Below are 25,554 nucleotides of genomic sequence, written 5' to 3'. Positions count from 1 at the left end.
GAGAGAATCTCTCATCCAAACTAGACTCCTTAGTTTGAGGAATTCTCATGATTTTATTTATTTAATTTAATAATTGGATTTATTATTGATTTTTAAGAGAGTGAGGCTAACATTCCCCCCTCAATGATAAATCCAAAATGAGCAAGGAACCATCTTCCAAGTTCTCAAGTTGTTCCTCACAAAACATTTTCCTGAAAAACCGCCAAAGTTGGATGCTGAAAAAACTCAAATCTAAGAGACCATGAGACAGTTGCATGGTTGATTCATCTTTGAATGTCGCTTGACAACTCCATCACATGCCAAGCTGCAAAAGGATCCATTTGTCCTTTGCTTGAAAACGGCATCCGGTGTCCACTGACACAATTTTATGAACTCCCACTGGCATATTTGCTGATGATGATCGCCCACTGGCTGATGAAGATGCCCACTGGCTGCTTAGTTGATGTTTTCGAGACTTTCAGTCTGACAACCACTTGTCAATTTCATTGACATTTTCCCCCATTTGTCAGCTGAAAAGAGAGGCAATCTTCTCCAAATTATATCTCAACTACCCCCCTGTAGGTGTAGGAGTGTTTCACTGGTGTACTCCCTTGTTCAACTGCACAAGAGCACCATCTTCATTTTTACTGTTGGCTGCAATATGTGTGAGTGCATTCGATTGTAAAACTTGTACAATCTTCTGGCTGTGGATGACCATTCCTAGGGATCAATCCATGAATAATTTATCTTCAATCTGGCAGGTTGGTCGTGTTTGCAACATTTCTCTGATGTATGATTTGACTTGCCGCAATGGCTATAAGGATGGAGATCAAAACATTGATTTTCCAAATGACCGGTTCTTTGACAACAAGAACATTTTGGTTTGTCTGCAACTTGAGTTTGTGTGCATTTTTGTTTGTCTGCAACTTCAGTTTGTGTGCATTAATATCGGTCTGCAAGTTGCTGAGAACTTGCTGAGGTGATTTGTTCAAGTAATTTGTCACTAACAAACTGAATGGGCTTTGAATAATTAGGGATATGTAAGTTTTCGTTATCTGTGACATATCCTAAGCCGCGTCGATTTCGATTACTTTGAATTTATTCCCATGGCTTGATGATGGGTTTGGAAGAAAGTTGAACTGGAACAACTTCAACACTTGAAGCTGGTTGGATGAATGAAGTTGAATGATCAACTGTCTCTGGATTGGTCAAAGACTTGGAAGCAACACGCTTCTCTTGCAACTCATTTCTTTGTAGTTGTGACTCCAGTTGAAGGAACTCAATCGTTTCATGTGCATGTTGAATATGCACTTGAATGTCAGCAAGAGTGGTTTTGCTGATGTGCACCATGTCACCGGCTGATGATAACATTAAATTGTTAATAATTTGGGACAACTGAATGTGTGTCGCCATGTTGCCTTTCTTACTTTGAAGTCAGGCTCGCTTGTCGTAGAAGTCGTGCTTGAAAAAATTGCTCACTTGAGTCGATCACTGAAATGACATGCTCGCTTGTACTAGTTGTTGATTGCTAATGCTTTTAAACACTTGCTTGAACTGTTGAATGTACACTCACTTGATGACGATTTCTTTTCTTGAATGAAACATTATGAATTCTTTAATGAACTTTACACAGGCTCGCTTGTTGTGCATTGAAATGTTGTACTTGATTTGGTTACTTGACACGCTCGCTTGATCTTAGTGCGCTTGCTATAGACACATGCTGGTTTTGATGCTTACTTGAAGATTAGAGTCCACGCTCGTTTGAATATGATTTCTTGCTTGATTATGTGCTTGAACTTTCTTGATTGTTTTATGCGTAATTGAATGAAATACTCATGCTTCCTTGCTTGATTGTTTTATGAACTCATTCGCTTGCTTGATTGTTGTTATGAACACGCTCGCTTGCTTGATTTTACTTGCTTGAAATACTTGTTGTCTTGAAATCTTGTGTGATTACTACACTTAGTGATGCACTGAATGTGCAAAAAAAATTATGGGTGTCGAACACTATAAAAAACACACCCAAATGATAAATGTTCAAGCAACAACTGACTTGACTTAATGTATGCATTGTAACAAATCAAATGAGGGTGTCAGTTACAACCGAAAATGCACCCGGAAAATTCAGTTTAAAACAAAAAGTGTTGTTGATGTCATTAGGCTTGAAGTGCTTGATTTGTAGCGTCCTTAACTTGATGGCGTGAATTAGCTGTTGTGAAATGTTGTTGCAAAATATTACTTTTATCAAGTCGATGATGTGACACTTTGTGCTTATGAACTTAATTGATTATGGGAGCTTTGATTTCAAGAGCTTGATCAATGACTTGTATATGTAGACATTCTTATGTGCATGTAGTTGTTTTGTTTAAGCATAATAAAGAGAGTTTTTAACAAATTCGACCCAAATCATGCAAGCACATTCACGACACAAAGTGTACCTATGATCCCCTTATTCAATTTCGGGTGGATCTAGGACACGATCACCACAAAAATATATGTTTTTATTAACCATCAAGATACATCATCATGACAATGTCTTCAGTGAGGTGTCTCAAGCACAGACTGAGAACTCCTTGGTGTCAAATTGTCTTCAAAAAACTGCCTGCACTGACTCAATCGCTCTCAAAGTAAAATATTACTTTTATTTACACTAATGACTTTCACTTATCACTCCAAATACAAAATATGTACTTATGACTCCACAAAATCACTTCAAAGAAATTCACACTTATACCTCCACTAAAAAAATGCACCTTTTCACAAAAAGAATTTCACCTTATCACTCCAAAAATCTCTATGACCACTTATGTCTCTAAAAAAAAGTCACTTATAGCTCCACTATTACAAGTCAAAATATTATTGAAACACACCTCATCCCTCCAAACATAATACACTTTTATGTTTTTTGTTTCGGGAACATAAAATAATATAAGTTTCATAAAACTTCAACAAAGCCCATTGATTATCATGAATGCCCATATACTTCCATTATAATTCCATGTTGAATATAACTTTATAAATGAGATGAGGTGAGCTTCGAACAATGTAAAGCTTGAATAAGATACTTACCAATTTACTGTGATTGACAACTACACCCATTGGCAGAGATGTGTTACACATACCCCAAGAACTGAACTTCACCTTAATAATAATATTTTAAGAGCAGAATTGACCACGCCTCCAATTTACGCTATTGGTTCTTGACTGGTCCTTTCTTGTGTAAGCTATGGGTCGGTTCTTTCATGGTGAGTACATCTCCTCCAATTTTCACATGTCAGCCATTGAAATATATCTTCGACATTCTGCCCACAGAAATTAGCAATTCATGTTAGAAGATCTGATCCAAACTATGGAGGAAGAGGAATCGAAAGATAGTGTAGTGTGTTACATAAAAATTCAATCTGAGACAGGTTTGCTCAGTGTTCACATTGGGATATAGCACAAGGGTTTGATAACTGATACCCAATGCAGCCTAGTTCATCAGAATTCGAACATTTGCCGAGTTTCAACTAGATTTCAAATTTTTGATTTCATTCCAAAAATTGAACAAAAAAATCATTGGTGACAGGGATGAGCAGGTCGATCTTGATGATTGATGAACACTAGCTAGAAACATATGTTGGATTTACGAAAATATTTAGACACAGAAGGGTTGTTGTTGTATCAATGTGCTGCTACATAAATTGCGCTCTATCCACCATTATTGCCACGCTCTTACTTGTTTGGCTCAATACAATGCTGGTACCACCATATGACCAGCAGCAGACCTATAAGAAAACCCAAGAGACAGAGTCCTTAAACAATTGTTTCGCTCCAAATTTCAATATCAAAATCTCGGCTCCTGGAGAATCTAAAATGGAGTTGGACTGTGATGATCTAGTAGTCCTAAAATCCTAGTTCGAGAATGCTACTCGAGGGCTTGTGGGTGCAGCTAGCACTGTTTTCGCCGAATTTCGAGCCATCACATCTCAAATTTTCAAGACATTCCTTCCCTTCCATTGACTGTGCACTCCTGCTTCACTGCCTCGGCTTTCCCATGTATCACATGCATTGATTGGTGATGCTAATGACTATTAACTGCTTCTGTTGCCATTCGTTGCTTTCTCTCTCATAGAGCTTTGGTGCTCCTTATGCACAATGCACCTTATTGCAATCACTCCACTGAGGAATTGACTAAAAAAAATCAACATGATGAACAAAAGCCAAAGTTCTAAACTGCGAATGGAAAGGTAGAAAACAAAAATATATCATCTGAAAGTGGCAATTTCGGTGTCATAACAGATAAGGTTGTTCTTAGGAGATAGATTGGAGCTAGTGACATGAGCGTAGAGCTTCCCCCTTCTAGGAAAGCTAAGAATGAAAATAGTAAAGAGGTTCCCTCGTCATGTGCCAAGAATAGTTCAGAAGTATATGTTACTGCATCAGAAAACAATGTGCAAACTTCACACATAGAAAGGGATCAGGGCCAAATTGAGGGATCAACTCCTCGGAGTGGATTCAAACCACTTGTTAAGATTGTTGCGGTGTCAATGAGTACAGCAGCTACGTTTCACCATGGCCGAAATGATCTCGAATGTGTCTTTTTGATTGGAATATGTTGTGCTATTCAACATCAATGTTCCAATCTACACAAACAATCCGTTATAGATCCATGCTTCTCTATGATCCATATAGCTCTGTGATATGTAGAATTTGACACTAAAACTTTTAATGGCACAAAGAGATATTTGCAGCTTCCATCGAACTCCTACGCACTCCTTATTCCATGCAACAATAGTTCAGGTTTCAATTCCTATGAAAACATACAACAGTCAAATCCAACAGCCTGCACAACATTCCATTGTAATTATATAAACTTTCCACAACAACACTTATCCATACTGGCTCTGATACCACATGAAGAAAAATCACAAAGCCATATAACCATATGCACAACAAATTAACACACAAAAATTAAACTGGCAGAAAAGGCAGAGAGTCATCATGTGGTCTCTCATGCTCATGTAATTCTCATTATTCAACTAATTTAATAATACATTTAAATACATGAGTAAGTAGTCTTAAGATAGTGCGTCTATCTTAGACTCACTTGGTTGAGACAATTTCTCAACTTACACACTAATTTAGGAGAGCTAGTTGGAGAGAATCTCTCATCCAAACTAGACTCCTTAGTTTGAGGAATTCTCATGATTTTATTTATTTAATTTAATAATTGGATTGATTATTGATTTTTAAGAGAGTGAGGCTAACAATATATATATGCATACGAAGGTCCCGCAAAATAATTATGGAACTCATTCACAAAGGTTGTAACCCTTGATACCATTTTCAATAAGATTGACAAAGCAATCAACAAATATATTTTGGTCATTTGTTAATAAATGTAAGGGATGTAATACCAACAATGGAAGACTGGAAGCACTGATGACTCGTATAAATACATGCTTGGATCCTTTCAGAAAAGAGTCTTTTGATAAGGAAATACATTTATTTACCAAAAATGTTGATGTACAAAATCATAATAAGCTTTGTTTAAGAAGCCTAAATTGTCCCATTGTAGCTAGTGTTGCTATAAAAGTAAAATGCAACTACCTGGAAATAGATGAGGAAGAAATGAAACTTGAGTTACTTATTGCAGTTGGAGCTCAAGTGATGCTTACATCAAACATATGGATTGATCCAGGACTCATAAATGGTGTTCTTGGAATTGTAGAAAAAATTGTGTATAAACTTGAAATTTCACCCAAGAACCACCCACATATGTTTTAGTAAGATTTCATAATTATATGAGAGTACTATGAGATGAATCATCCCCTCAAACAATTCCTATTACACCTATTGAAAGAGGTAATAGAAAACAACTTCCTTTGAAACTTGCTTACGGATTAACTATCCATAAGTCACAAGGATTGACTGTGGAGAAAGCTCTTATTAATATTGGAAAGCGATAGAGACATGATATAATGATGTTTACTACAATATCTAGAGTTAAAGATATGAATGGTTTACGATTTCAAATTCCCTTTTCAGATGATCAATATGCAAAGATGGCAAAAGTTGCAAGTGTGACAACAAGAAAAGCAAAAGAAGAGAGATTGAGATCAATCACAATGTAAACTATTTCCTAATTGACTATATTATTATTATTTTCATTTTCCATCATTCAACATTCTAATTTTCCATTCAACATTTGTACTAAATGTCTGTATTAAAATTATTAAATTAATATTAAACATATTTAATCTATTTGAAATGAGCACATTAATTATATGTTCAACATATTTTGTGTGATTACATACGACTAAAACCAACCTAGATCTATCTTAACCCCGGATCTAAAAAGAGATTTACACCTCGAAAAATTTGATCATTCTCAATGTTTGATAAATTGGAAACTAAAATAAATCTAAACCAATTTATAGTTAAATTCTCATTTTTAATAAAATAAGGCATTATAATTTCTGTTATAGCAAGAATGAGTTTAATAAATCTTGCAACAATGACAAAAGTAAACACACCCAATTACATGAACTAATAAAATAAGACATTGTAATTTATGTTTTCCCTCGAATGAGTATAATAAATCTGGTAACAATGACAAAAATAACAACTACATGATAGTTTGCAAAATATTAAATAAATCCCACATCATTCAATTCAATTCATTTCATTTAATTACACATCATTCACAAACATAACACGTTAAAATGGCGGCAAACAAAAATAACATTTTACATTTTAAATCCACTACAATAACCTTTTGTAGACAAAAATAAATCCACATTATTTGGATATGTTCACTATATGTAGATTGCCCTCGCAATAATAACAAGGTCTAGGTAAAAGCACTACTTACCCCCTGCGGGCCTACCTGAGAAACGACAGTAGACATACAAACACCAGGTACAGTGTACGAATTTCAAATTTGATGGTTTGGTTTCTTGTTTGGTCATTATAACCGAGAATATTGACAGCTAGGAAAACAATTTCGCTGCGTTGACGGCGGGCAAAATCACCATGGGTGATTTATCCAACCCTTGAAGCTTTGTCGGATGTGCTTTAGGAATGCCCAACCCTTAAGCTTTGTCGGATGCTCCAACCTTTGTTCGATCAGCCAACCCGTGCATTGCTTCAGCCTAGGAAAACGACACAGACCCCACGACCTCAAAGATGGCAATGTTTCTTTACTCGGCAGCTCCTCTAGTTCTCTGCAACCGTAAATGTGGAATGATTGAAGTGTTGCTGACAATGCTCCAACCTTCACCAGACGATCACAACCGTTTATGAGAAGCCATTGAGGATTGTGGAAAACAACTTCTAGTTTCCTCGAATCTGTTGCTGTTTCAACCTCCCCTCTAACTTTCTCCAATGTTTCTTCTTCTATTGACGAGCATTCTTTTATCTCTAACACTTCAAGATCCTTGATCCCTTCCAAATTCAACGTTTCCAATTGAGTCAACATTCTGTTGGAATCGCGGAGACATTTTAAGGGGCAGTAGGCCAGCATCAATACCTTCAAGCTCCTGAGATCACCTAATGAAGGTGGTAGCGATTCCAAGCAAGAGCTTTTTAATTCCAGAATTTTCAAATTACTTAGATTTCCGATAGCACTTGGCAATTCTTTAAACTCAAAGTCCAAACACAATCTTTGCAAGAACCGTGAATATGCAAGTTGGGGAGGCACTGCTTCAATATTCACACGAGCTGAAAGAGAGAAGCCTCCTGAAAGAGACAAGTCTTCAAGTGTGGTGATCTTTTCCAGGGTTTCGATCGAGATGGTCAACTGCTTACAGCCGCTCAAACGCAGATATTTTAGTTGTATAAAATTTTTGAAAGAATTTGGGGGCATCGACAACACTGAGCAGTTAGACAAGTCAATATGCTGGAGCTGGGTTAAATTCCCGAAAGAATTTGGGAGCATCCGCAGTTCCGAGCAGCCTATCAAGTTAATATGTTGGAGCTTGATTAAATTCCCAAAGGAACTTGGCAGCATCTGCAATTTTCCACACTGACACAAGTTAATATGCTGGAGCTTGATTAGATTCCCAAAGGAACTTGGTAGCATTTGCAAATTGCCACACCAATACAAGTCAATATGTTGGAGCTTGATTAAATTCCCAAAGGAACTTGGCAGCATCTGCAAATTGCCACACCAAGACAAGTCAATATGCTGGAGCTTGATTAAATTCCCAAAGGAACTTGGCAGCATCTGCAAATTTCCACACCAAGACAAGTCAATATACTGGAGCTTGATTAAATTCCCAAAGGAACTTGGCAGCATCTGCAATTTTTCACACTGACAGAAGTTAATACGCTGGAGATTGATTACATTCCCAAAGGAACTTGGTAGCATCTGCAATTTTCCGCAATGACACAAGTCAATATGCTGGAGCTTGGTTAACTTCCCAAAGGAATTTGGGAGCGTCTCCAAATTTGCACACCCAGACAAGTCAATATACTGGAGCTTGATTAAATTCCCAAACGAATCCGGAAGCTTCTTCAATTCATTGCAGTTAACCAACTTTAGATGTTGTAGGTCGGTTAAATTCCCAAAAGAATCTGGGAGCTTCTTCAATTCATTGAAGTGAATCAACTCTAGATGTTGTAGGTCGGTTAAATTCCCAAAATAATCTGGCAGCGACCTCAATTCACAGTGCCATAATACCAAGTATTTCAAGGACGGCAGATGACAGAACCCATCTGGAAAAGTTTTCAATGGCAGTTGAGAATTCGCTGCTTGACCCGAGAGGACAATCTTTTCTAGGTGTTTCAGCTGCCCTATGGACTTTGGAATCTTGGACATCATAAAAGACTCGACTTGCAAGTGTCTCAGGTTCAGAGGTACCTGCAATTCCCCACCCACCTATGTCAACCATATGCATTGTGGTATATGAAAACAGTAAAAATAGAAACAACCCTGTCAATAAGTTACATGACCACCTACCTGAGATTCAAGGTGCCACAGTGTTTTCAGATTGCCTCCCCTTATATCTAAAGCTAATAAATTCCTTGTTGAAATATTTGAAGCTAAGGAAGAGTACGGATAGTACGAACAGTAAAAATATATTAGTTGCAGTGACGACCCAATGCATATGCCTTCCACGCTAAAATGTTTAAAGTCAGGAAGCTGCAACCTCAGGTCAGTTACTAGATGATCGCATTCTAGAAAAGTTTTGATTTCTCCCAGCTAAATGGTTATGTGGAAAATATTAGAAACAATATTGACATCCTTGCAAAGTTTAAGAATTCAAAATTTAACAGATCACAACACTATTTTAAAAGTCGGTCAAAAACTTACTGATGACTGGTTCCAAAGGCTTAAGAAACGAATCCGACGCAAAGGTTATTTGTGTTGAAATTATAATTTCAACTGCCGCGTACTTTTCCGGAAAACCGCCAGTCTCCCATCGCACTGCTTTTCACAAGTTGGTGGTATTTTCTCAAACGGCAGTGATAACATCCATGGATCGACACGTGGCCACAACAGTTTTGGAAAACAACTTTTTTCCCGAAGCATAACGTTCAGCAAGAAGTGGCTGTGCGATATTTCCCTTAGCCGTCCAATTGAAAGCAAAGCTGACCACTGTCTATTGAAGCCAAAGGTTGTGTATAGGCCTGCAACATGAATATTGACGTGAAGTGAAAGTTTTGAGTTTGACCGCCGGTTTGCCAGTAAAACAATTAATGAAATTAATTGAGGTCATAGAATGGTTGGTAAAATTTTAATTTTAATGTTTTTATTTTTCACGGAAGTAGTTTTGTTTACGGCACAAGTAAAAAAAAAGGTAATGTAATGTTTTTTCTATTGTTGCAATCAAATGCAAGGGAGGCATGCAGTAGCACGCATGTGAAATATACACAGCAATGTAAATGTAAATGGTTGTTCGTTGAAAAACAAAGGGGAATATGCAATACGCAGCAACGTAAATATATCAAGTTTTTTTTATTGAAAGGGAATGCGTAGTAGCGAGATTGGAATGTTATTTTTTGTTGGTTGAAATTTAATGTGAAGAACGCAGCAGGGCATATGTAAGGAATTTTTTTTTACAGCAGTAAATGTAAGAAATTTTTTACACACAGCAATGTAAAATTTTCAGCTGAGACAGAGTAAAGTTTGCAAGGATACAAAGTAATTTTTTTTGTGTGGAACTGAAGTGTTCCTGATGTAATCCCTATGTTAAGAGGAAGATCCTTTTGTATCAAGCAGTTTTATAAATTAATACAAAGTCTTTATGTGTGAGAAAAACTCTATTCTTCTCCCAAACAGTTTTAGCTTCCATGTGTTAAGATCATGTGATAAAACAGAGCATTTTCTCTGTTCAATTAATTTGTTTGGAATTATCAGAAATTCCCAACATGGTATCAGAGTTTTTCCAGGCTCTTTGAAGGTGTCAAAGAAGCTGAAGGAAGGATTTCTTGTTGCAGCCGCTTCTCCAGCAGAGTGAAGACTCAGTCAAAGGATCCAAGGTATTTCTCAAGATAGTTTTTGTGTTACTGCTGAAGACAGTCAGTTATTTTAATACACAGTCAAGTATTTTGAAGAGTGCAAGAATGGCTGGAGCCAGCACTAGCATGGGTATCTTTAATACTCAGCTCCCACAATTTAATGGGAAAAACTATGACTATTGGGCAATAACTATGAAAGCTTTGCTTGCTTCTCAAGACTTATGGGAATTTGTTGAGGATGGTTTTGAAGAACCAGCAGATGAAAATGAGTTTAACAGTTTAACTCAGGCAGAGAAAGATCTATTGAAGAGCTATAAGAAGAAGGATTCTAAAGCCCTCTGCTTTTTGTATCAAGCAGTGCATGAGAGTGTGTTTCCAAGGATAGCAGCAGCAAAGACATCCAAAGAAGCATGGAAAACTCTCAAGATAGCCTATCAAGGCATGGAGAAAGTGAAGACAGCAAAACTACAGTTGCTGAGGAGAGATTTTGAGAATCTATGCATGAAGGAGTCAGATAATATTGACTCATTCTTCACACATGTGATTGGTCTGGTCACACAGATAAGGTCTCATGGAGAGATTCTTGAAGAAAGGAGGATTGTGGAGAAACTATTGAGGATCCTACCCTCAAAGTTCGATGTGATTGTCACCACCATAGAAGAGACAAAGGATCTCACAAACTTTTCAGTTGATGAACTACATGCATCACTGATAACACATGAGTAGAGATTGAGTAGAAATGAAAACTCATCTCTAGAGCATGGCTTTAAGACCCATGTGTCCTTTGGAAGAGGAAGAAGTCAAGGTAGAGGAAACAAGAGAGGAAGAGGCAGAAGCCAAAACAGAGGTGGAAGAAACAGTCCAGCAAATGCTCAAGGAAGAGGCAGCAATCCAAATCAGAACCAAGGCCAAGGCAGCAGCCAACAAAGTGGACAACATCATGCTCAAGGACAAAGGTATGAAAAAACCAATGTCCAATGTTACTACTATAAAAAATATGGGCATTATGCAAATGAATGTAGAAAGAAGCAGCATGATATGAATAATAGACCTAGTGCAAATCTCACTAGAGAAAATATCAGCCAAAATAATTTGTTTTTAGCTTGTAATATGGCTGAAGAAAAGAGTGAAGATGTATGGTTTCTAGACTCCGGTTGCAGCAACCATATGACAGGAAACATAGCTCTGTTTTCTATGTTAGATCAGAATGTGAAGTCACAAGTCACACTAGGGACTGATAATAAAGTTTCTGTTAGGGGAAAAGGAGAAGTAAAAGTTTTAACAAAGAAAGGTGAAAAGAAAACCATAGCAGATGTTTATTATGTTCCTGGAATGAAATGTAACCTCTTAAGTATTGGACAGTTTGTTCAAAAAGGGTACAATGTTTTCTTTGTGAATGATGTATGCACCTTCATGGATAGAGCACCCAGAAAACGATGTATTGCTAAAGTGAAGATGACAAGGAACAGGATGTTCCCACTTAGGATGAAAGCAGATTTAAAAAATAAAGAAGAAATAGCAGCAGTGACACAAGAGGCTTTCCAAAGCGAACCAAAAGATGAAAATTGGTTGTGGCACTTGAGATTTGGACATCTCAACTTTGGAGGTCTTAACTTGTTGAATAGAAAAGGAATGGTAAGAGGATTACCATTGATAGAGAAACCAGACAGCCTTTGCGAAAGTTGTATCTTGGGGAAACAACACAGAGAAAGTTTTCCATCTGGGAAAAGCATAAGGGCAAAAGCACCCTTAGAGATTGTCCACTCAGATTTATGTGGACCGATGCAAACTCCATCACTTGCAGGTAGCCACTATATACTAACATTTATTGATGATTTTACTAGAAAAACTTGGGTTTATTTCCTGAAGAACAAAAGTGAAGTGTTTGAAAGATTCTACAATTTCAAAGCACTTGTAGAAAACCAAAGTGAGTTGCATATCAAAGTTCTAAGAACTGATAGAGGAGGTGAGTATATCTCCAAACAATTTCTACGGTTTTGTAGAGACAATGGAATTCATAAGCAGTTTACCACTAGGTACACTCTGCAACAAAATGGTGTTGCCGAAAGAAAGAATAGAACAATCATGGATATGGCAAGGAGCATGTTAAAGGCAAAGCATTTGCCAAATGATTATTGGGCTGAAGCTGTACATTGTGCAGCGTACATTTTGAATAGATGCCCTAAAAAAGCAGTCATGAACAGAGTGCCGAAAGAAGCATGGAGTGGGACAAAGCAAAGAGTCACCCACATGAAAGTTTTTGGATGTGTGGCTTATGCACATATTCCAGATCAGCTAAGGAAGAAGTTGGACAACAAAGGGGAGAAATGTATTTTCATTAGATACAGTGAGGAATCCAAAGCTTATAAGTTGTATAACCCATCCACCAAGAAGTTTTTTGCGAGTAGAGATGTTCAATTCATTGAGGAGGAAGCTTGGGATGGAAGCATAGAGAAAACAGTGAATGTTAAAACCTCTTTGTCACATGATGAAAATGATGAGGAGATGGCTGAAATACATCCCCAAACAGCAACACCAACACAAAGACAGCAAGGGACACCCTTGAGAAGAAATGAAAGTGCTTCTCCAAGCACACCACAAGGAGGAAATTCAAGTGCTTCTTCAAGCACTTGTACACCAAATGAAAGAGGTAAGAAGTTCAGAAACTTAAGTGACATTTATGAACAAGAGGCAGCAAATGAAGGTATGATCTCTTTGTTTGCTTTATATTGTCATGTTGATGACCCTGTTCATTTCGAAGAAGCAATTAAGGATAGGAAATGGGTAGAAGCTATGGATGAGGAGATCAATGCCATAGAAAGAAACAAGACATGGGATTTAGTTGAACTACCAAAAGGAAAGGAAGTCATTGGAGTTAAATGGGTCTACAAGACCAAGAGTAATTCTGAAGGAAAAATAGAAAGACACAAGGCAAGATTGGTTGTCAAGGGATATAAGCAGCAGTATGGGATAGACTATGAGGAAACATTCGCACCGGTTGCTAGAATGGAAACCGTGAGAGCAGCGCTGTCCATAGTAGCACAAAACAAGTGGAAAGTTTACCAAATGGACGTGAAGTCAGCATTCCTAAATGGAGTGTTAATGGAAGAGGTTTACATTGAACAACCTCTAGGCTATGAAAAGAAATGCCAAGAGCATAAAGTGTGCAGATTGAAGAAAGCTCTTTATGGGCTGAAGCAAGCACCAAGAGCATGGTACAGTAGGATAGATTCCTATCTACTGGAAAATGGATTTGAAAAGTGTGAGGGAGAACCCACTCTCTACATCAAAGAAAATGATGGTAAAATATTAATTGTTGTGTTATATGTTGATGATGTTATTTTCACAGGTAATGATGATTGCCTTATTGAAAATTTCAAAATATTCATGAAAGAAGAATTTGAAATGACTGACATGGGTTTGTTGAGATACTTCTTAGGAATAGAAGTAGAAGAAAATGGAAACGAGATTTTTATCTCACAAGCGAAATATGTTAATGAAGTGTTGGAAAGATTTAATATGCAGGAGAGAAAAGCAGCAATCACTCCCACAGTGATGGGATTAAAACTCAACAAAGAGGATAGCAGCAAGGATTTTGATCCTAGTTTGTACAAGAGCATAGTTGGCAGCCTCATGTATTTGACTGCAACTAGGCCGGATATAATGCATGCTGTTAGTTTAATTTCCAAATTCATGGAGAGGCCAAAAGAAGCACATTGGCAGGCAGCAAAAAGAATTCTGAGGTATGTTAAAGGTACTAAAAGGTTTGGCATTTTATATACTACTTCAGAATGTTCAGATTTAATTGGATACACTGATAGTGATTGGGCTGGAAGTGTAGATGATCGGAAAAGCACATCCGGTTATGTTTTTCACATGGGTTCAAGAGCCATTTCATGGGCTTCTAAAAAACAACCTATTGTAGCATTGTCTACAGCAGAGGCAGAATATGTGGCAGCTACAGCAGCAACATGTCAAGCAGTTTGGATGAGAAGAATGTTAAGGAGTTTATGCCAAGAGCAAGTAAAAGCAACTGTGATTTTTTGTGACAATAGCTCAGCTATTGCATTATCCAAAAATTCTGTGTTTCATAAGAGAACGAAACACATTGACACAAAGTTTCATTACATCAGGGAATTGGTAAACAATGGAGAAATTGTTTTACTACACTAGAGAACTCAGGAGCAAGTTGCAGACATTCTGACCAAACCATTGGGACAAAAAAGTTTTGAATTTTTGAGGAAATGTCTGGATATGACTGATAACCCACCAGTTGAAATTAAAGGGGAGTGTTGAAATTATAATTTCAACTGCCGCGTACTTTTCCAGAAAACCGCCAGTCTCCCATCGCACTTCTTTTCACAAGTTGGTGGTATTTTCTCAAATGGCAGCGATAATATCCATGGATCGACATGTGGCCACAACAGTTTTGGAAAACAACTTTTTTCTCGGTGTTATGGAACTAGCTCAAGAAATGATAGAAAAGATAGATCAATTCCTTATAATTCAGCCTCTTCGAGGGGGCAACCTCCTTTACATTACATAAATGAACAATTCTTGGATGATACAAATGAAGAGACCTCCTTTCTATATATAGGAGTCCAAGGGGTCATAACATAATCAGAGCCGACATAACAATAATAATGTAAGGGCACAATAATAACAATAGTGGGCTTCTATGGGGCACAATAGTAACAATATGGGCACTACATGGGTACATCAATATAATAAGTGGGTTGAACTAATAACAATAAGGGGTTACACTAGTAGTATAGGGGCCTAACATGCCCCTCTCCTTCAAAAAGCGTTGTCCTCAATGCTTGAGTAGTTCTTGATGCTTCTATATAAAATTCTTGTCCTCCCATGTGGAATCTTCAGCGGGTAAGTTCTTCCACTTGATGAGATACTTTGAAATTGATTGATTTCATAGCTGTCAGGTTCTTGTTTCTGTGACTGCTCCAGGTTCCAATATGATTTTTCCTTCCTCTTCAATTTCTGGCAATATTGTTTGAATTGGGATCTTTTGCAACTTTTGAATAAGTGGCCATACTTCTTCGTCCTTCTTCCATTCATGCCTTGCTTCGTTTATCCAATCTGGTTGGATAATAGAAATAGCACAAAACAATGCTTCCACATCCTCATCCTTGAAGAGTCTTCCCATTCGGTAAGGTCGCCATTTTTTAAGTGCATGTAGTATTGCCAACATTTCCTTCTCATAAATATCTTGCTTGAGATGTAGCAATAAAAATACCCAATCACCTACATCAAAACATTTTTCACTACAATGTTGATCTACCTGTTGTTTCGTTTGATTTTGCACCGAAGTGGTGTTATCCTTTAAAATTTGGAGAACTTGTTGTTGATGCTCAATGTGATCTTTCACTGCTTGAACCTTTTTCTTCTTGATATGTCCTTCTACCTCTGGAGTTTTAGGAGTGGTAATTTCTTCCAATCCTTTACAAGATATGGTCGGATTCATTTCTTGATGCTCGATGTGATCTTTCACTTCTTGAACATTTTTCTTCTTGATATGTCCTTCTATCTTGATAGTTTGAGGAGTGGTAATTTTGACCAATGAATTACAAGATATGGTTGGATTCATTTCTTCTTTCTCGATGTGATCTTTCACTTCTTTCACCTTTTTCTTCTTGATATGTCCTTCTATCTTGAGAGTTTGAGGAGTGGTAATTCTTGCCAATGCTTTACAAAATATGGTCTGATTCATTTCTTCTTTCTCTGGGGTGGGGTTCTGGCGTATATCTTCTTCTTTTGATGTTTCTTGATCCTTTTCTTCCTCCTCTTCATATTCTATATAAAATAATTTCTTCTCAGCACACTTATGACCTTTAGTGCATTTGCTATCACAGTTGTAACAAAGCCCGTTTTCTCTTTTTTCTTCCAATCGTTGTGGTGTAACCCTTGTAGGTTGTGGAAGGCTAGGAGAAACAACACTTCCATGTTTATAGTTGTGAGGGGTATGCTTCCTGGTTTCCATAATTTTTCTTTCCAATATGTCACAAAGCCCTTTTACTCTTTCCAATTGTTGTGGTATTGCTCTAAAGAAGGTGTTGCTTTTTGTATCCTCATAATGTGCTATCATTTCCTCCGTGAAAATTGACCACGTAACAAGTTGTTTACGAGAACAAAGCCCTTCATACCATAAAAATTGATCTGGTTCTAAATATGAAGATGCAATACATACCTTTTGCAACAGTGGTACACCATGTAGATCAAAATATTGCTCCATCTGAAGTATCCAATTTATCGGATCCTTGCCATCAAACTTCCTCATCTTGCTTTTTCTTGATTTTAGGAGCTCGACCTTGAAATGACTGTAACTCTATACTTTAAGATCTTTAAATTCTAAAATTGTGATTTGTGCTAGCCCTCTTTGTCCTCTTTACAATGACACAAGTCTGAACCAAATTGGATTCTCCAAGAAAGAGTTATGCGAAATCTCCCACAGTGACTTGATTATAGACTAGTTCAGTAGAGCGAATTTGTACGACATGCCATGAGTCACTGTTTCAACCTTTGAATCTGAAAAATGCATACAAGAAACTACAGTCCGTCCTCTTTCTATACCTTCTTACGAAATTTCAATCCGATCCCCAGAGAGAAAGTTATGACGATTTTCCCCAAGTCACCTGTTTGGAATGTAATTCAGGAGTCTGCAAAAAGACCAACTTCCTCAGATCATATCTCCGCAAATATAGAGCGAAAAGCTTTGAAATTCGGACCCGAGGTTCAGCGTGATTTCTTCTCAAATGGAGTGTTTTTTGCAACTTCTGAAACGTCACAGAAAAAAAAAGTTATAGCAAAAATTCCACGATGACCTGTTTGGAGCAGCGAAACCCTAGAATCCAAAGCTCTGATACCAAATGTTATGGAACCAGCTCAAGAAAAGATAGAAAAGATAGATCAACGCCTTAGAATTCAGCCTCTTCGAGGCGGAAACCTCCTTTACATTACATAAATGAACAATTCTTGGATGATACAAATGAAAAGACCTCCTTTCTATATATAGGAGTCCAAGGGGTCATATCATAATCAGAGCCGACATAACAATAATAATGTAACGGCACAATAATAACAATAGTGGGCTTCTATGGGGCAAAATAGTAACAATATGGGCACTACATGGGTACATCAATATAATAAGTGGGTTGTACTAATAACAATAAGGGGTTACACTATTAGTATAGGGGCCTAACACCCGGAGCATAACGTTCGGCAAGAAGTGGCTGTGCGATATTGCCGTCAGCCGTCCGATTGAAAGCAAAGTTGACCACCGTCGATTGAAGCCAAAGGTTGTGTACATGCCTGCAACATGAATATTGAAGTGAAGTGAAAGTTTTGAGTTTGACCACTGGTTTGCCAATAAAACAATTAATGAAATTAATTGAGGTCGTAGAATGGTTGGTAAAATTTTAATTTTAATGTTTTTATTTTTCACGGATGTAGTTTTGTTTACGGCACAAGTAAAAAAAAAGGTAATGTAATGTTTTTTTTGTTGTTGCAATGAAATGCAAGGGAAGCATGCAGTAGTGCGCATGTGAAATATACACAGCAATGTAAATGTAAATGGTTGTTCGTTGAAAAAAAAAGGGGAATATGCAATATGCAGCAGCGTAAATATATCAAGTTTTTTTTTGTTGAAAGGGAATGCGCAGTAGCGAGATTGGAATGTTATTTTGTTGGTTGAAATGTAATGTGAAGAACACAGCAGGGCATATGTAAGGAATTTTTTTTTACAACAGTAAATGTAAGAAATTTTTACACACAGCAGTGTAAAATTTTCAGCTGAGACAGAGTAAAGTTTGCAAGGAGACAGAGTAATTTTTTTTGTGTGGAACTGAAGTGTTCCTGATGTAATCCCTCTATTAAGAGGAAGATCCTTTTGTATCAGGAAGTTTTACAAATTAATACAAAGTCTTTATGTGTGAGAAAAACTCTGTTCTTCTCCCAAACAGTTTTAGCTTCCCTGTGTTAAGATCCTGTGATAAAACAGAGCATTTTCTCTGTTCAGTTAATTTGTTTGGAATTATCAGAAATTCCCAACACTTTGCTCGCCAGATCTCTGCCCAAGTCTCTAAGGTGGTCGTGCATTCTTATGTATTCTGCCTCCTCTCTTGAGTATGTCTCCTCTCTACAATGCTCCACCTTGACCTCCACGAGGCACTTGTTCTGTAAATTCTGAAGAGCCATCAATCCTTCCCACCCGGATCCATCTCATATCCTAATGGTTGTATCCTTTCTTCGTCCTATGAAGAGATATGCAATATCTAAAAATATTTGCTTCTCCTCTTCATCCAGACTGTCGTAGCTAATTTTCAGTGTCTCTTGTATATCATCCGGCAGTATTTTGGAAAACTTGCGCAACTGCGCTTTCCAATACTCAAGATTTTTGCGATAAAGCAGCGACCCCACGACTTTAAGAGATAATGGCAACCCCTTGCAAGCATCCAAAAAATCATAAACCACTTGTTCAAATCCTGCAACAGCATCAGGTTTTCGGAATGCATGCAAGCAGAAAAGCTCCACGGAGTGTTGTGGATTGAGGCCTTCGAGCTTGTAAATGAATCCATCTTCAACACCCCAATTTGTAAATATTCTCTTATCACGGGATGTTACTAAAATTAAGCTATTGCAATTAAGGACATCCTTCACTGGAAGCAATGCATCCAGCTGATCGATATGATCAGCATCATCTACAATGATAAGAGCATGACAATGTGAGAGATGCTGTTTAAGAATAGAGATACCTCCGTGGGTGTTGTTTATTTTGACATCGACCTGACTCAAGTCCTTTATAAGTTGTATCTGCAACGACTCTAAGGATCCTCTGGAGGCCTTTTCTCTGACATCACATAAAAAACTGGAACGAGGGTACTTTGTTCTCTCACGGTTAAAGAACTCTTTTGTTGAAATTATAATTTCAACTGCAGTGAACAGAACAGCAGCAGCTACTTTATTCATTTGTCGTGATCCGGCGCCCCACATTTTTTCCCGATCTTTTAAATCACCGCCATTAGCATCTTTTCACTCTTTAATTATTTTTGAGTTCCCAAAGGATGAAGATCAGATACAACACTACATTATTACTTCTCAATAACCGTATTAATGAGCATAACGGCTGAAAGAGAAAAGAACCAGCCTCGAGCCGACGTAGCATTTATCAGTCATAGATTTTATCACCACCGACTCAAGAAATACAGCAAAAGATCAAATCTGTTAATCATGAGCAGCAGAAACTTCATCAGCAAGTTAAGGCGGTGAAGACCCTTTCCCGCACTATAAAATGCAGACACAGCAGCGTAGAAAAATATAGATAGATTGAAAGTCCTTTTGTTACACACAGCAGTGTAGAACAAGAGAGTTTTTTTTTTTGTATTGCACAGCAGTGCTGAAATTTTCTGAGATAGTTGTTTTGTGGAACTGAAGCGTTCCTATTGTAATCCCTCTGTCAAGAGGAAGATGCTCTTTAGTATAATATTTTGTGAAGATCCCTCTACGTGAGCAAGACTTATTTTATCAGTTAGTTTATCGTTCATAAATAGAAGTTTCTTTTTGCCTGTTGCTGTTACAACGTAAGTCGAAAAATACTTGACGTCAAAAATCCCTGTTGCTGTTACACCGTAACTCAAAAAATACTTGACATCAAAAAAATTTACGTTGCTGCAACACCACGAACAGCGTTGCTGCAACACAAGTTACAGCAACTGAAAAAAAACTGTGTTGCTGCAACACCATTTCCAGAGAACGAATTTTTCTGTTTTTCTGAGTTAAAAACAGAGTATTTTTCTGTGTCAAAAACAGAGTATTATTTTGATTAGTTTTTGATCCTGAGGCAAAGTAGAGTATTATTTTATGCTCTGTTCTTGTGTTTTTGAATTATCAGAAAATAGAGTATTACTCTCTGTTCATATTTTTGTTGTTTCGAAATTTATCAGAAAATTCTCAACATTGGAAACAGAGGATTTTTCCACTGTATTTTGTTTGGAATAACCAGAAATTCCCGACATGGTATCAGAGCTAGTCCAGGCTCTTTGAAGTATCAAAGAAGCTGAAGGAAGGATTTCTTGCAGCAGCAACTTCTCCAGCGGCGTGAAGACTCAGTCAAGAAATAATCTAAGGTATTTCTCAAGAATTTTTCTGTGTTACTGTTGAAGACAGACAGTGATTTTTAAATACAGTCAAGTATTTGAAGCATAATTTAAAGTGTAAGGAATGGCCAGCGTCAGCACTAGCGTGGGTATGTTTAATACTCAGCTCCCACTATTAAATGAGAAAAATTATGACTATTGGGCAATAGTTATGAGAGCTTTTCTTTTTTCAGAAGATTTATGGGAATTTGTTGAAGATGGTTTTGAAGAACCAGCAAATGAAAATGAGTTTAATAGCTTAACTCAGGCAGAGAAAGAGTTGTTGAAGAACTATAAGAATAAATATGCTTTGGCCCTCTACTTCTTGTATCGAGCAGTGAATGAAATTGTTTTTCCACAGATAGCAGCAGCCAAGACATCCAGAGAAGCATGGCAAACTCTCAAGACAGCCTATCAAGGCATGGAGAAAGTGAAGACAGTAAAACCTCAGTTCATTGAGGAGGAAGCTTGTGATAAAAGCTTAGAGAAAATAGTGAATGATAAAAACTATTTGTCTCGTGGTGAAGGTGGGGAGGAGTTGGCTGAAACACATCCCCAAACAGCAGCGCCAACAACAGAACAGCAAGAGACACCCTTGAGGAGAAATGAGAGTGCTTCTCCAAGCACACCACAAGGAGGAAATTCAAGTGCATCTACAAGCACTTGCACACCGAATGAAAGAGGTAAGAAATTCAGAAATTTAAGTGATATTTATGATGAAGGAATGAATTCCCTGTTTGCTTTGTATTGTCACGTTGATGACCCTATTCATTTCGAAGATGCAATTAAAGATAAGAAATGGATAGAAGCTATGGATGAGGAGATGAATGCAATAGAAAGAAATAAGACATGGGATTTAGTTGATCTACCGAAAGGTAAAGAAGTCATTGGAGTTAAATGGGTCTACAAGACCAAGAGTAATGCTGAAGGCAAGATAGAAAGCCATAAGGCAAGACTTGTTGTCAAGGGATACAAGCAGCAATATGGAAGAGATTATGAGGAGACTTTCACACCGGTTGCAAGAATGGAAACAGTAAGAGCAGTGTTGTCCATAGCAGCACAAAACAAATGGAAAGTTTACCAAATGGACATGAAGTCAGCATTCTTGAATGAAGTATTAATGGAAGAGGTTTACATCGAGCAACCTCTAGGCTATGAGAAGAAAGGCCAAGAGCACAAAGTCTGCAGATTGAAGAAAGCTCTTTATGGTTTGAAGCAAGTGCCAAGAGCATGGTATAGTAGGATAGATTCCTATCTACTGGAAAACGGATTTGAGAAGTGTGAGGGAGAACCCACTATTTACATCAAAGAAAAGGACTGTAAAATTTTAATTGTTGTGTTATATGTTGATGATGTGATTTTTACAGGACAGCAAGGCAGCAATCACTCCCACAGTGATGGGATTAAAACTCAGCAAAGAAGACAGCAGCAAGGATTTTGACCCTAGCATGTACAAGAGCATAGTTGGCAGCCTCATGTATTTGACTGCAACTAGGCCAGACATAATGTATGCTGTTAGTTTAATTTCCAGATTCATGGAGAAGCCAAAAGAAACACATTGGCAGGCAGCAAAGAGAATTTTGAGGTATGTTAAAGGTACAAAAAGGTATGGCATATTTTATACTGTTTCAGAATGTTCAGATTTAGTTGGATACACAGATAGTGATTGGGCTGGAAGTGTAGATGACCGAAAAAGCACATCTTATTACATTTTTCACATAGGTTCAGGAGCCATTTCATGGGCTTCCAAGAAACAGCCAATTGTGTCATTGTCTACAGCAGAAGCAGAGTATGTGGCAGCTACAGCAGTAGCATGTCAAGAGGTTTGGATGAGGAGAATGTTGAGAAGTCTATGCCAGGAGCAGGCAACAGCAACAGTTATTTTTTGTGACAATAGCTCAGCTATTGCATTATCCAAGAACTCTGTATTCCACAAGAGAACAAAACACATAGACACAAAGTTTCACTACATCAGAGAATTGGTGAACAATGGAGAAATCATTTTACAACATTGCAGGACTCACGAACAGGTTGCAGATACTCTAACAAAGCCATTGGACCAGAAAAGTTTTGAGTTTTTAAGGAAACTTCTGGGTATGACTGATAACCTAGCAGTTGAAATTAAAGGGGAGTGTTGAAATTATAATTTCAACTGCAGTGAACAGAACAGCAGCAGCTACTTTATTCATTTGTCGTGATCCGGCGCCCCACATTTTTTCCCGATCTTTTAAATCACCGCCATTACCATCTTTTCACTCTTTAATTATTTTTGAGTTCCCGAAGGATGAAGATCAGATACAACGCTACATTATTACTTCTCAACAACCATATTCAATGAGCAGAATGGCTGAAAGAGAAAAGAACCAGCCTCGAGCCGACGTAGCATTTATCAGTCATAGATTTTATCACCATCGACTCAAGAAATACAGCAAAAGATCAAATTTGTTAATCATGAGCAGCAGAAACTTCATCAGCAAGTTAAGGCGGTGAAGACCCTTTCCCGCACTATAAAATGCAGACACGGCAGTGTAGAAAAATATAGATAGATTGAAAGTCCTTTTGTAACACACAGCAGTGTAGAACAAGAGAGTTTTTTTTTTGTATTGCACAACAGTGCTGAAATTTTCTGAGATAGTTGTTTTGTGGAACTGAAGCGTTCCTGTTGTAATCCCTCTGTCAAGAGGAAGATGCTCTTTAGTATAATATTTTGTGGAGATCCCTCTACGTGAGGAAGACTTATTTTATCAGTTAGTTTATCGTTCATAAATAGAAGTTTCTTTTTGCCTGTTGTTGTTACATCATAAGTCAAAAAATACTTGACGTCAAAAATCCCTGTTGTTGTTACACCGTAACTCAAAAAATACTTGACGTCAAAAAATTTACGTTGCTGCAACACCATGAACAGCATTGCTGCAACACAAGTTACAGCAACTGAAAAAAAACTGTGTTGCTGCAACACCGTTTCCAGAGAACGAATTTTTCTATTTTTCTGAGTTAAAAACAGAGTATTTTTCTGTGTCAAAAACAGAGTATTATTTTGATTAGTTTTTGATCCTGAGGCAAAGTAGAGTATTATTTTATGCTCTGTTCTTGTGTTTTTGAATTATCAGAAAACAGAGTATTACTCTCTGTTCATATTTTTGTTGTTTCGAAATTTATCAGAAAATTCTCAACAGTGGAAACAGAGGATTTTTCCACTGTATTTTGTTTGGAATAACCAGAAATTCCCGACATCTTTGGCGAGGGTCGTTTTTCCAATGCCTCCAAGTCCCACAATTCCTACAACCATAGCATCCCCATTTTGGTGCTGCTACAATAACACTCTTTCTTCAAAATCTTTAATTTTGTCATGTAATCCAGTCAGATATTTGGAGACATACAGGGGTGGTTTTGGAACTATTTCCAGTACTCGTTCCACAACAGCGGCCAGCAACATCCCTTCGTCACTGAATAATATAGAGAATAAACTTACTCGTAAGACAAAACTAGGTGAAGTATGTTATACCTATGAATCAGACAAATGAAACCAAAAAAAAAAAAAAACACAGGGAAAGTTGAGTCCTTACCCATTATAAGGCACCTCGTCCAACTCGAAACCACTTATTCCTGCAACAACATGGAAAGCATCCTTCCATTTTCTGATAGTGTTGGCATCGTGTCGTGGCTGAGAATCGACTGTTATTTTATTTTGGAGCAAGCACAGGGCTTGAGCATACTCTCCTTTTTCTCCCTCCATCCACCGAAGTTCCGACGGCTTGACACCAAGGAAGATGGGAATAATCATTGACTGCTCCTTCTGCTTCATCTCCAGCATGAGCAGCAGCTCGTTCAGACACCAGGGTGATTCGTAATAATTGGGTGATAAAATAGCTAAATGCACGGAGGTAGCTCTAATAGCATGGTCTATCTCATTAGTTAACTCTTCTCCCTTCCTGATTTCTTCCCTGTCCATGAAGACTCGCAATCGATGATCCGTGAGGCAATTGCAAAGATGGCTGACAAACGTTTTCTTAACATCAGGGCCTCTGTGATTGAGGAACACATCATACTGGTAGCAGTTATTGTCGTCCGCTGTGGAAGTGGAGTCGAAGGCCGACGCCCATGATGTGGAGGAAGATGCCATGGAATGCAGAATAATAATAATACAACATTGGGAATGCGCAATCAATCACCTGAGTATAATATTTTCGTGTAGGTGAACTCAACTAGTGGAGAGTGGCTACTAGTTGCTTCCAAGTTATATTTGCAGGCCTTTGGCACGCTCTGTGTCTGTGGATCTCGGTGCTTGACTGCATAGTTTTAGTCGGAAACAAAGCGGTAGCCAGAGATGTATGGGAAGTTTCTTGGTGGGTAACTGCATTTAATGATTAGTTTAGCCACAGACACGGCCCCACATCACACGTTTCGTCTCTTGCCTGGGAAAGACGATTCCATTTCGCTTCTTTTGATTTTACTTCAAAGAAACAACTTTCCTTTTTCTTTTGCTTTGATTTCATTGAGTACCGCTTGCCGACAAGTATATGCCACCTAACTTCTCTCGCAGTTTTTTTATTTTTTTCCTTTGACTGTGGCTCTCTATTTTTATTTTTTAATTCAAAGGACGATTTTTTCTAAATGACTTTGGGGTTGGCAAACAAAACGATCAACTTAAAGTCACAAATACATATCTCGAAGTAAAGGATTTTTGCAAACTAAAGAAAAAGTGGGGATGCGTGGGCCCAGATAAAACGACCACTAACAACTACATTTTATTGAAATATATTTTTTTAAGTATTTTTTATATTTAAGAAAATATTAATATCCATAGTGTAAATTATAAAATTATATTAAAAGTAATTAAATATGTGGTCGTGGTTAATATTTTTTAATTAATTGAATTATTTTTTAATTTTTATTTTGATATATGAAATAAAAATGAATTAATTTGTGGGTTTGAAAGGTGTTGATCAATAAAATATGATGTGATTTTGGTTGAAGATTTCTC

General features: G+C 37.5%; 1 protein-coding gene across 1 annotated transcript; it reads right to left on the bottom strand.

Annotated features, from left to right (window-relative positions):
- Window positions 1–18,657: 18,657 nt before the first annotated feature.
- LOC149212286 (disease resistance protein Roq1-like) lies at window positions 18,658–24,693 on the bottom strand. Its single transcript, XM_089388616.1, has 3 exons — window positions 24,137–24,693; window positions 23,951–24,016; window positions 18,658–19,285 (listed from the first exon to the last, which is right to left on the bottom strand). The coding sequence occupies exons 1-3, from the start codon at window positions 24,691–24,693 to the stop codon at window positions 18,658–18,660; spliced, it is 1,251 nt and encodes a 416-aa protein (XP_089244742.1).
- Between the last annotated feature and the right edge of the window lie 861 nt (window positions 24,694–25,554).

Source organism: Pinus tabuliformis, chromosome 1_1, assembly GCF_031772625.1.
Source record: "Pinus tabuliformis cultivar Carrire ecotype Pingquan chromosome 1_1, CPIR1, whole genome shotgun sequence".
In the NCBI taxonomy this organism is placed as follows: Eukaryota; Viridiplantae; Streptophyta; class Pinopsida; order Pinales; family Pinaceae; genus Pinus; species Pinus tabuliformis.
Note: the sequence above shows the minus strand (reverse complement) of the source record. Positions and strands in the feature narration are given on the sequence as shown.

Bases quoted from the DNA above. Each gene is read 5' to 3' on its own strand.
- LOC149212286 (XM_089388616.1), bottom strand. From the start codon at position 24,693: ATGGCATCTTCCTCCACATCATGGGCGTCGGCCTTCGACTCCACTTCC. The intron at 24,017-24,136 runs GTAAGGACTCAA...TATATTATTCAG, and splicing joins GACGAGGTGCCTTATAATGG to TGACGAAGGGATGTTGCTGG. The intron at 19,286-23,950 runs GTATGTCTCCAA...ATGTGATGTCAG, and splicing joins ATAGTTCCAAAACCACCCCT to AGAAAAGGCCTCCAGAGGAT.